Here is a 13,117-nt window from a genome sequence, read left to right as displayed (position 1 = left end):
AGCGCATTACATAATTCATTCCCTCCGCATCCTTCAAAGTGAGCACTTGAGCAGCAATGGCCAGAGTCACTAATCGACGGCTCAGTACGGCCATGAAGGCAAACATTTATCAGGTTCCGAAAACGCGTTATCCAACAAATGGCCCTCGGTGAAAAGTTATTGGCTCCGAGTTCAAATCGAATTCCGTTTCGAATACTTTAGCACTAAATCTGCCCAATAAATAGCAAGTCGAGTCTCGGTGCAACTTTCTGAGATTGCAGACATACGCCTGGAAAGCCGAGCCAAAGGTCATCAGGTCCCTGGTCGGTCGGTGGGGTGCGTGCTGATTCGCCCGCCGTCTGGCCACTGCTGACCACCTGGTCAGAGGACACCCTCGCCGCTGTGTCGACCGGCGGCCGGCGGCGACCGACCGCGGCCCGCCGGTCGGTCACAGCGCCGCTGCGTGCCCGCGCTGACGTCCCCTGTGACGTCACAAATGACGTCACGCCGACGGCGGTGGCGGCGGCCGCGGCGGCTGCCAGTCGCTCGCTCGGACCCGTGGGGGAGGGAATGCGCGGGACGCTTCCGGACCGACCCAGACATGGTCATGAGCGTGAAGACCACCCAGCCCGTGCGCGTGGGCTTTTACGACATCGAGAGGACCATCGGCAAGGGCAACTTTGCCGTCGTCAAGCTGGCGCGCCATCGCATCACCAAAACAGAGGTACGGTCCGTGGTTGTCCTGGTCGGAGGGGAGCCCGCCGTTTCCTTTGTTCGCTATCAATGTGCACAGGCCCTGTCCGGCGTTTCCAGTGTGGTAGACTGCGAGGAGACCTCTCACTCTCGTTAAGGCATCCACTGCTGGTGGTAGGGACACTGCACCCGGCCTCGGCCGGCCGCCGGGCTCATGGGGGCTCATAATCGATGTCACTGTAACTCGGTTATAGCTCGGCCAAGGTCGGGTCGTCGCGGACCGTGCTCGAAACGTCGATGTCGATGCTTAATCGAGAAACTAAACAGCCGCTTGTCTACGCTGGGACCTTTGTTGCTCTCTTAGCAGCGTGTGAGGGAGGGGAATGAACGCACAACGCTCCCTCGGCGCTCTCAGAAGAGGGCAATCACGTGAGTTCACCGCCCCCCGCCACAGCCAGAGTTGCGGGCTGGAAAGGCTACCGCCGATCGCGCATACACTCTGTTTGGGGGAACTGGACCTGGAGCGCGGGGAAGTTTTTCATGCCAGCGTTACCCGTTTGACAGGGTCTCAGTCTGGCTTTAGGCCGGACTGGACACGGACAGCTAATTGCCTGTTATAAAGCGGCTGGAGTCGGAGCTGATATGGTATTGATTGGAAATTGGAATGGGTTTGGTATTGGAACTTGGGAAGCCATGCAGTCACGAAGCCTATCCGCGCAACTTCCTTTTCCTACAGCTAAAGTAGATCTTGCACTATTCTCGCACTATTATGGTTTATACCTCTAATGCGAATGGCAATGGCATATAAGCTTGGATGGATAAAATCCAGACCACTTTTTGTTCCTGCTGTATTTGGAGCTGTAGGCGTGAAGTGCTACCCAACAGTTAACCTTTCAACCTAAAGGGGAACAACCGGCTCTGAAATCCCAGCGACTGACGAAAACCGGCTGCGGCGGACGCTGGCATTTCCCGAGGCTATGTTTTTACTTTGGACAGCCCAGACACATCGGTGGCATAGACGGACCGGCCCCTCATGGTCAGGTTTATCGACACAATGTGGCCGTTCTTATAGCACTTCGTATAGCAAAAGGACACGCGATCTGTCGTCCATAACATGGGTCTCTATTTCTTGTGGCCAACGACCGTCACGATTTTGGCCTAGCATTCTACGATTCAGAGAAACCAAAGAAACTTCAAAGCCACGATAATGTTACGCACATGGCTTAGCAAAATGGCAGGTCGGTCATGTATACCTATTTTGTTATCGAGCCATCCAATCAAACTCACCGTCTTAGCTGAACTGCCTGCAGGAATGGGCCGATCAAACAGAGTCCCTATGGTTGCTATGGCGACAATTTTCCTTATTCTAAACCGCTGTTCTGTGCAACTCGGCACTGGTCATCACCAGTTTGGCTTTAAAGTAGATCACTCGACTGATTTGGCGATCTATGCCTTAAAAGAAATCACTGATTATTATTTGCGCAACAGTAGCCCGGTGTTCATTTGTTTTCTTGACGCGCGGAAAGCGTTTGATCGTGTAAACCACTTGACTCTGTTCGAAAAATTACTTGACAGGGGTATTGACCCCCACTTGGTGAGACTAATCTCTTCTTGGTATAGGTCTCAAGAGTTTCAGGTTCGTTGGGGTAAGTGCGTGTCCGAGAGCTTTCATGTGTCTAACGGTGTCAGGCAGGGGGGCATTCTGTCACCCTTCCTATTCAATGTGTACACGGACGATCTTTCTACGGCTCTCAATCGCAGTGGTTATGGATGCCACTTTCAGGGCAGCATGAATCATTTGTATTATGCAGACGATATGGTTGTGCTTTCTCCGTCTCCATTTGGCCTACAGAAGTTGCTGAATATATGCGAGAGTTATGCTACGAAACACGATATTCTATTTAATTCCAAGAAGTCTGTTTGCATGGCAATGCTACCTAAGAAATTTCGCGACATGGCTCTACCCACGGTTTTGCTCTGTGGCCAGACTCTTAGTTTTGTTAATGATTATAATAAGTATCTTGGGTATTCGATATCCTCTGACTTCGCCAGGGCTGATGATTCTGAAATTCGACAGCAGTACAGGTTGTTATGTTGTAGAGCCAATTCCCTTATTCGTAAATTTGCTTTGTGCACGCATGATGTGAAGAAATATTTGTACAGCATTTATTGTTCTAATGTTTGCAACATGCACCTGTGGCATTCCTATCACATGTCCGATTTGAGGAAGTTTAAGGTTTGTTTCAATAATGCGGCTAGGATGTTTTTTGGTTACGACCGGTATTGCAGTGCCTCCGGAATGTTTGCTCAACAATGTGTAGATGGATATGACGCGACTCGTCGCAAATCAGTGTGGAATTTCTTGTCACGAGTACGCTTATCAGCTAATCGCATCATTTCTACACTGTACCATAGTGATCTGGCATGTACGTCACCTATCAGGAGGATGTGGTCGAGAACGCTGTATGGCTGGTGATTGTTACTGTATGTATACCTGTTTTAACTTCCTGTGAAGTGAAGTTCCCCTTCATTCCCCATTTCTGGACCAGGAGTCTGTAAATAAAGTATCTCTCTCTCTCTCTCTCTCTCTCTCTCTCTCTCTCTCTCTCTCTCTCTCTCTCTCTCTCTCTCTCTCTCTCTCTCTCTCTCTCTCTCTCTCTCTCTCTCTCTCTCTCTCTCTCTCTCTCTCTCTCTCTCTCTCTCTCTCTCTCTCTCTCTCTCTCTCTCTCTCTCTCTCTCTCTCTCTCTCTCTCTCTCTCTCTCTCTCTCTCTCTCTCTCTCTCTCTTATCTACATACAAAGCCCACTGATCCGTTCTGTCGCCCGTTTTCCCGGTCAGAAGCGTGCTCTAGGTGCTCGGTGGCAGCTTCCGTCACTTGGCTTACGTGCTGTGTTGAGCTTAAAGGGAGATAATGAGCTTTTTTTTTTCTTTAATAAAAATTACTCGACATCTATACTATTTCTACTGTAGTTTCTATAAAATATGAAAATTTCCTAGCACATTTTCGTATGTGAAAAAGGTTTTTATTTTTGCAAAAAAGAAGCAGTACTTGCAGTACTTGTAACACCCACCGAAATGCGTTGTCCTTCTTGTCCTTCTCTATAAAAAGTCGCAGTATATGGCGCTTTTGTTTCAAACAGCGACGCTTGGGTTTTTGTTTATGTTATCGCCTTGTCGTTGCTTGGTTGTAAGGATTCTAATTTGAATTAGAGTTAATTCGGTTTAGAATTAATTAGATTCGTACATAGTGCCTACTCTTCTTTGTTTCCAAGTATTATTTTGCGCCACAAATGAACGGCATGCGCCAGAAACGCAGCCAAATCTTGCGATTGCGACTACGAAATTCATTATTTTGGCCTCAGAGCCTGAAGCGAAAAATACAAGCATATTTATTTCAAAAAGACTTCAGGTTTGTCGAACGGTGTTATGAGAATTTTGATAACAGTACTGCATAAGTTTTTCAGTGATGCCGCAAAAGTGTTGTATCTATCTTCTTTTATTGTGCAGTCGGCGGGACCGATTCAAAATTGAGTCGTTGCTACTAAAATAGCAGCATATGGCCTCAGATGATGAACAGGAAAAATAGTTGCGTAAATTTAGACATAAACCACCCCCAAACCATGAATATCTTTTGAAGGCACTATAGACGACCATTAACTAACTAGATGTGATGAAGATCAAATGTAAGGAATACGCTCATTTTACAAAATTACATGCAAGTACCAAAAAGTGATGTAAGTACTTATTCAACGGTCATTTTCAGCGCTCCCCGCTAACGTGACTTCAAGTTGAGATATTTGCGGCAAGGTACCGCATTGAGCAAAATGGTTTTAATTTACATTATAACTTGTTGTGTTTTGTCAGAAAATGATCCTAACTCAGATTTTGTGGAAAAAGGTCATTATCTCCCTTTAAGAGCGACTGCTTCTGGAATAAGATTGAGTGGTGGGTGTGCGACCCTTGATTCAGGGTTTAATGTGGCTGAAATTATTATAGGATTTTGTTAGGACATGATCCAGTGTAGGTGGTAAGGAATTACATAGATTACGTAAGAAATTACATTTCGATTCACTGGCTCATCTATACACGACTTATATGTTGTACTCTCTGACCTGCCTCGGGATCCGCCATGCCGTCTTCTCATGTTCTTTTTCCGGTAAAGTATCAGGAACTGCTAGCCCTGAGCTGCTGAGCTGCATAATCTCAGTCACCGAGGAGGCGGCAGCGCGAGTTCCCCTGCCCCCTCTCGGTCCAGCCGTCGAGCGCGTCGGACCACACTCACATCTACCGACGCCACCCTCCCATGGGCGAGCCTGTTTATGAGAGTGCGCGACGGCATCAGGCAGCCGCTTGGAGAAACAGTTTCTAGTAGCGGCCTCTGTTTAGAGAATCAACCGTCGAGGCCGACTTCAGGGCGGTGTTTCACGGGACGCTGCTACCACGCTGCTATCAAATTGCGCGAGCTGACGTCACACTTGTGGTAGTGTTGGAGCAATGGGCCTGTTGATGTTTCCATGGAAACCCAATTTGACACGTGTAAAAGTAGCGTGCTGCTAGCACCGGTGAAACAGAGCCCAGAGCCTCCAGCGGCAGCCGCTAACCAGAGTCCGCCTGGCTACCGCTGCTTGACCAGCAGCGTTACGTCAGTTCGGCTACGAGCGAGCGTACAGGTGCCGGTGAGACGCAGCATATATCGTGCAGCCCGCCGCGCAGAGCTCGCGTTTCACCTGGGGGTCCTGTAACATTGTAAGCTCACGGCTGCTACGGTCTACGGCGGATCCGACCAGCTCGAGCCGCTGTGAGCTGACGGCTGACGGTGTCCGCCGCTGCGGCGTTGCGGCTCAGGTGTCGATGTGACGTCACCCGTCCGTGTCGTTATGACGTCATTGACCCGTGTCCATGGCAGCCATTGACTCGGTGGTTGGCAGTTCCGCCACGCCGCGCACCAGCTCGGCTCTCAGCTCGCAGCTCTGTGCGAGCTGCGAGCTGAGAGCCGGCGCAGCTTGACCACCTGCCATTGGCAGCGAACGGTGTGGGGGAGGTAACCATAGCAGCCGCCTCGCCGCCGCTCTTCAAAGCGACCTGCCCGCGCTCAGGAGAGCTCTCGCCGTCCGCGTCACATCCTGCTGCACCTCAGAGGTTCTATATGCGCCTCAGCTGCTATATATAGACCGGCTATTTTTACCCGCAGCCAGTGACTCCTCTATCAGCAGGTCGGAAGCTGAAACGGGCGTTCTCCAGGTCGGGGCCTATTTCTACTTCTATTTCAACTTCTACGGGAGAGTTGTTTCCAGTCAAACGCCACGTGCATGTTGAATAGAATTTCCCGAAAGCAGCCTCCGTGTACCAAGTTTGGCGTTCGTACCGATGTAGGTTTTACGCTTGGCTGAGCACGACATAGCCTGCCGGTCGACAGCCGGACGCGATGCTGGCAAATAAACCTGTCACGTGCGACCGGCGTGCGTGGCTGCAGAGGGCAGGCTGGTGGCCGGCCTGATCCCACAGGGGAGGGTCTGGCTAGCTCCCTCGGGGCGGCTGATGACATGGAGAGGGGTAGTCCTGGATCGGCGGTCCTGTCGTGACCTGACCGTTCGGCGCTCACCTCGACAAGATCACAGCAGTCGCGTGACGCCACCGTGGCGCTCCTCGCCACTGCAGCTGATGCAACGTGAACTCGATCGCAGTCTGGGACGGGGCGAATCGTCGCCACGCTGGCGCCATCCAGTCTTGGGGTGGATCCATGGAGGCCTGGAAATGGCGGCTGAGAGCTCTGACATCGACGAACCACCCAAAGGAACGTAGCCGCTCTATATGTAGAATCTGGAGACGTGTGTCGCGCTATGTAGGTAGCTGTAGTGGCTCCAGCTGACCACAAAGGACTGACACATATCGTGCTGCTCTCCGGCGCACCCTGAGTTACTGGTGGGATGAACGCTATAGTGTTCTGAGGGTAACCGGCTGGGCCGTCCCATTAGAAATAATATTTTAATTCGTTGGTTAAGACACGTCCTCGGATACCATCGCAGAGCCGGGCCACTAACAGAGTTTTCTGGTAAATTCGCGGCGTGGGAGCTCGTTGGCGGGCTGAAAAAATGTTATAGGATCAACGATACCACCCATTTGAACTCTTGCAATGAACTTTGTAATGCTTGCGGCAAGCTTTCGCAAAACAAATGATGGGAATGGTTTGGATGAATTTGTACGGTGGGTGGCACGCCAAAATCACGATGCTTGGAGCCGCTTGGGATGATTCTATATGGGAATGTTAGTGCCGGTGGCTGCATTAAGTTTTGCTGTGGTTGAAGCATAGATTATGTAAGACTTTATGGGTAGGTAAATATGTCGAAATATGACGCAACGCAGATGACCGAACCGGTTCTCTGTTACGTGTCCACGTCTAAACATTACACAGTCTCCCGGTCCCAGTTCGGAAGCAAAACAGTGTGTCTGAAAGTGGACAGTGACTCAGCTGTCATTTGTCCACATCAGTTGGGTGCGGCCTTGGCCGCTGTAGCTGTTTGATGTTTATATGCCGGCGCTATGACGTCAGCGCCGTCAGCTGGCAGCCCGCTCCCACAGGCTGTTACAGCGACCATGACGTCATTCGAGCAGCTCCCTCGATGTTGGCCCGGCTTATCGCCGCTGCAGCATCAAATAGTCATACCTGGATGTATTTTCGGACGGAGCCGGTGCCAGCCGATGCAAAATAGCACCATCCTGAAAGAAATGCTCTCGAGCAACACCAGCCAACATCGTACGTTTGGAAGCTAAACTCATAACGGCTCCGTTTACCTGGCATGTCAGTCTGGTTTTCCGTCGATTGTTTGAGGTTATCGGGCCTCGGAGAATGTCTGTTGGGAGTGGCTCTTGGCGTGGTATGTCTGTCCGGGGTTAGCGAAAACAATGACAGCGGGCTGCATGGGGCAGCGGGCATTGTACACCTAAGCCACGGGATCTTGCAAACTGGCGGTCGGACAACGCTGTTGCTGCCCGGCGACGGTCCCTGTGACGGGCCCCTGAGGCCCTGTCACTATCTCTTCCTCTCCGCTTCGCTCGTCCCGCTTCTCTAACGGCAGTTAACAGTTGAGCGACGCCTCAGCTGATCGTTGCGGCGGCAAAACAGCCGATAAAACGGCGAATTGGCCGCGCTCGCCGCAGTGCTGACGTCACTCCGGGTCAGATAGGGGCGCGGCGGCGTACTATTTGTCTCGACAGTGCAGACCATTGTGTCACATCTGGGACGACTGCTGACAACTGACGAGCCGCTGGGTGTCACGGCCGCAAACAGATGCTATTTTGGCGACTGGCGCACTGTGGGGACACAATGAACTTTGAACGGCTAAATGGATTCACTGCAGCGAGCCCACAGCTGTGTGTTTCGTCAACGTCGCGGCGTGGTGTCTGTTGGTCGTTATCTTTCCGAGGAGTGGTTGGCAATGCTGCAATAACAACAGACGTTTTCTTTATCACAGTCTAGCGTAAACCGAATGAATGAGCTTGGCAAAGCCCATGCTTAGCAGTCATAAACCTCTTTCCTGAAGTAGCTCGTTGCTAGGGACCACATGCAGGAGACGTTTGTCGTTTTGAATCGTTCTATCTGGTGCGCTCACGACTGTGAAATGAGAAGGTGGTCGTCGCCACGACCGTCACCTGGCTTGGTAAAGGTCAGCTCATATCCCTCGGGGGCCGTTTTTCTTGTCACCTCGGACCGCTGAGGTGAGCGTCCCGCCACACCGCGACAGACCTCGGTGAGCTCACCACAGGTCCGCTATCCCTCCGAGACTGGTACAGCGCGAGGTGGGATTTTTACGCGACGTGACTGACTGGATGTCTCCTTTGTGATACAGTGGTTGATGTCGTGCATACTGTTCCTGCAGCTCAGCTTCTAACCCAATTCAGGATACCTACGTCTCCGCCTCCGCCTCCTGACTCCGACTTTTGTTCCGTCTTTGCTCCTGTTTTAGTTCCGGCTCCGGTTCCGTTTAAGACAGCCATTGTTTGACCGTCTGTCGCTCTTTCATACCGGTCGAGTCAGGCCGTGCAGCACTGAAGCACGTCCACAGACCGGGGTGACGGCTGGAATCCGAGCTGCGGCTCCGTGCCTCCACCACTCCCCAGAACCGGAGGTGCGGTATTGAGTATCGGATCAGCACGGTCGTCGGACGGCAAGTTTGGTTCACTCCGTTACAACCGTTGTTCCTGATCACGAGTCGTCTACTGAGCTCTGGCAAAGTTTGCTAAAATAGTGGAACGATTGATGGGCCAGATCCAATCCAATATTCTAGCTTCCATAGTGCAAAGCAGCTGTCGTACTTGGCAGAGCTCCTCAAGCTTATGACTTACTCATACTCGTGCGCTGCTTATTCTCAGTGTAAGACCTGTTCGCTCCCAAATACTGCACCGTTCGATTGTATCCAGGCACCGTCCGCCCAGTCGGTAAAGCGAACAACTGAACCAGTGACAACTAAACCTAGTGGACAACTGAAACAGCGGACAACCGAACCAGTGGAAAACAAACACTGCATAGCTGAACCCATTGATAACTGACCGGTTTATTTGACCACTTGTTCAGTTGTCACCGACACAGTTGTCATGGAACTCGCCCAGCCGGCTCCAGCCCTGTCTTCATCCGTCCCTGGCCAGTCGTCACCTGTCCTCTGACCCATAACTGCAAGGGCAGGCCATGCAAGGCCAGCTGTTTGCGGCTCCGTCGCTGAGGCGCGTGTTTGCCACCAGTTACCCGGCTCGCCTGCGCGCGAAGGTATTCTTGGAGCGTTCTGGGCGGCCGGCCGGCCATAGGTCACCTGACGTGACCCCGGTGGGGTGAGGGGCTGCCGAGCCGCTCGCTCGGTTGGCTGCCGAACGTCGGGTGATGTCACGCAAAATACCGCCGGTTATAGCGCGCTGACAGTGACGGATGACGCAGCAGCGGGCCCACTGTCAGGGCCGCTGTCACCGGCTGGACGGCGACCCTGTCATGACCGCTGTCAGATCAGCCGCTGTCTTGCCGCTGTCAGATAAGGTCCCAGGAATGCCGCACAATACTGAGGAGAGGGCTGTCATGACTGAACCGAAAGGGTTATCATAGGTATGGTGACTCCGGAATGAAATAGCATCGCTGAGTTCTAACCAAACTGACAGCTTATGGCTGTCAGTAAATAACGAAATCGCCATGTCATTGCCCTTTATATCCTGGAGAACAATGCAGCCAATACCTCCCCTGGCTACTATGCAGCTGTCACGAGCCCGACTTCGGTCACCCAATGACATTTCCTATTGATTAGACGACGACGAAGCCTCTTTTTGGCCCGCTCGCCAGCCGCCTTGTTGTGAAAGTGGAGCACGCCCCGCCGTCTGTCCCCGGTCAAACTGGGGTCGTTTTTATCGGAATGTGTGCCGAGGTCACCGGAGACTAGTGCGACTGTGAAGCACTTGGGTCATGGGGTCGACTCGCCGCCGACCTAGTTGGTTGTATTTCCGAGGTTCTTCCCAGTTGGGGCGTGAGACGGGCACTTTTATGGATGTGAGAGCAGTGGTTCAGCTAAATGCTGTGGCGAGAAATTCGAGAGCGATTCTAACATGGGTCGGGTGTCTCTGTGGCTTTCATCGACTTTATAAACGGATGCTTACAGGTTCCAACATCAGATAATGCTTTCAGCTATTTTGTTGACATCAAGCTAACTGGTAGATTTTGAGCTGCGATGTTCAGAATTTTGATCTTTGTTCTTGGAGTTTTCCCCTGACGAACCGGTTACTGACTACCATGAATTACCCAACCGGGATGAAGCCGTCAGGCAGGAGATGACACAACTGTACTGTATATAGTGTCTAATGCGGAGCTCGAGATCTGTAAATACCTTGTTGACGGTCAAACTCATCACGCCCAGAGGGGTACAGCGCGGGACAGCACCGGGAATTGTGCCATTCCATGAAGGTGACATAGTCAAATGCTGCTAAAACGGTCATCTCATGGCAACCGTTATGCGGTATCTCCCGGTGGAAGGGCTGATGAGACAGCCCGCACCGGACGACAGCAGCAGGTGACGGTCCACTCTGTCACGGCGCTGTTTTTGTTGATATCATCACAGCGCCTCGGTCCAGTTACTCCGCCGAGAAATGAAGATTTCCACGAAACGAAGTTTTCCAAACCGGTTGGACAGAAAGAACCGCTAAAGATAGCCGCAGCGTCGGACCGGAGCGGCGATGTCGGCGGGCGCCGGGGGTCGTGGTCGCCGTCGGATCACCCACTAAGTCCGCCGGCGGGCGTCGTTTTGTGTCTCTGACGGCGCTCCCAGCTGGCAGCGCCTCCCACCGTCCCACCAGACGTGACGTCAGCGCGCCAGCTCGGTGACGTCAGCGGCGCTGACGCAGCCGGCCGCTCGTTATTGACGTGCCCGGCCCGCAGCGCCCCGGGGCATCGCCGGGTCACGGGCCGACCTCCTCAGGCCGGGGATCATCCGCCGCCCGCCGCGCTGGAGTGGCTCCCATCAGAGGTCGCTGACCGACACCCTCGGGGGCCTCTTGTGACCGCTCCTCAGGGATCAGGGTGTGATAAAAATAGGGCACAAGCAGGGATGCGGAGCCGGAGCCGGAGTCGGAGCCGGAGCCGCCGGAGCCGGCATATTTTGCCCGGAGCCGGAGCCGGAGCCGGAGCCGTGAAACAATATAGCCCGGAGCCGGAGCCGGAGCCGGAGCCGCCAAAAAAGGGGGCGACTCCGGCTCCTTTTTATTTTTTGAAGAGGAAAAAAATAATTGACCTAGTTCGGTTTGACAGTACAAGGCAGTAAAATATATGGTACTTACGTCATGGGCCATCAAGTGAATGAAAAAATCCGAATATCCCCAGTATTCCACAGTACGCAAACAACTTCCTGTTTGCTCTTCCCCCCCCCCCCACGTCTACTGCATCCCCAGAACATGAGGACCAGTCATCAGGTGACGGCCATTGTTTTCAAACCAGTGCAGTGGACTGCGACTCCCAGCACCGTCTCATCCCACACACCCCCCACCCCTCACCCCCCAATGTAGCCGAGACGGGTGTCAGCTTACGATGGTTCACTGAACTCCGATTCGCGGCGACTGCGTTTCCAATGCCATCGCTTCCTAGCCCTTTGTTCTGCCGGTTCTCTCCGAGGTGCGTTTGCGCGGGGACGCGGTGAGCCGGTCATGGCAAAGAGTAACGCGTATAACCAATCCAATTTTTCTTCCACCCGTATTTAATTGATTGCATAGGGGATGTACTGAGTCGGAGCCGGAGCCGCCGGAGCCGGAGCCGCCGGAGCCGGACCATTTTACTCGGAGCCGGAGCCGGAGCCGGAGCCGCCATAACATTTCACCCGGAGCCGGAGCCGGAGCTGGAGCCGATTTTTTTCTCCGGAGCCGGAGCCGGAGCCGGAGCCGTCTGAAATTTCCACGGCTCCGCATCCCTGGGCACAAGTCGATGTAAATAATGTGGACATGCAGCAGATCAACCATTACTGGAACGGGTGTTGACATGACATTATAATGTTTCATATGAATGCGCTAATTTTCTATGGGCTATAGGCTTAAAGATTTACAACGGTCGCGGTCTGTGGCAATATCGTCAACCTGCGTCACGTAAACAAGCAACCTCGCACAGCACAGGTGCGCTGTCTATAAGAGGGGTTGCTGAGCATACTTCAGTGAAACCGTTAGCATTACATTCCGTGCTTAGTGCTCTCCTGGATCCATGAATTGTCTTCAATACTCGCAGGAGTAGACAACTGCATTTTCGGTGTTGTCTGAATTAGCCAGTTTAGCCGGTTTTCACTTTACCTTGGCAGTAGCCACTTCCTTTGGTTCGCAGACATGCGGGATATGGGGGAAAATGTCGACGAAATGTCTCCCGGATAAGTTTTTGCAATTATTGAAAGACCTTAACTATGTGTTTTTCATTTATTATGAACGACTTTGCTGATCAGATAATTTAGATATTTCAAATCCTTTTGAGTCCAATGTGCAAATTACGTGCAAATCAAGAACATCAAAAGATTTTTAACGCTGCACTACGCCATTCGATTTAATCCGCAACGGAGAAATAAATACAGCCCGGCCATCTCCTGTTATGCAATTAATTCTCCTGTCCCACGGCGACTGGTGTCCTGTTTCGCTGTGTCTCTCACGCGCGACTCATCTCGCCATTATAACCCTCACGTTCTTCACGTGAAAGAACAAACGAGCTCGGCCGACCTTCAATTGGCTTCCGTTAGTGCGTCAGTGGTCTGATAGCCGAACGGTCTGAGTCGTCACACATTAGATGGTGTGTCGCCACACCTGCTCTTAGAGCCTCTGATTGAGACCAAAGGCAGCGTTTTAATGGAGCAGGACGAGCAGACTGTAAAAAGTTGGGTGTGGTCACGCCTTCCAGCATGTGATTGCTGCAGTTAGGTGGCAGTATCTTCACCCTTACGCTGTGACATCAAGC

The 13,117-nt window shown here is 52.3% G+C and overlaps 1 protein-coding gene across 1 annotated transcript in view; it reads left to right on the top strand.

Annotated features, from left to right (window-relative positions):
• Positions 1 to 394: 394 nt before the first annotated feature.
• LOC122388582 (serine/threonine-protein kinase SIK1-like) overlaps positions 395 to 13,117 on the top strand; it is a 56,053-nt gene continuing 43,330 nt past the window's right edge. The window contains exon 1 of the mRNA XM_043379770.1: positions 395 to 703. Coding sequence (XP_043235705.1) covers positions 476 to 703 — 228 coding nt within the window. The 5' untranslated portion in view covers positions 395 to 475. The remainder of the gene's footprint in view (positions 704 to 13,117) is intronic.

Source organism: Amphibalanus amphitrite, unplaced genomic scaffold (assembly GCF_019059575.1).
Source record: "Amphibalanus amphitrite isolate SeventyFive unplaced genomic scaffold, NRLGWU_Aamphi_draft 000327F_arrow, whole genome shotgun sequence".
Classification (NCBI taxonomy): domain Eukaryota; kingdom Metazoa; phylum Arthropoda; class Thecostraca; order Balanomorpha; family Balanidae; genus Amphibalanus; species Amphibalanus amphitrite.
This window is presented reverse-complemented; position numbering and strand designations above follow the sequence as displayed.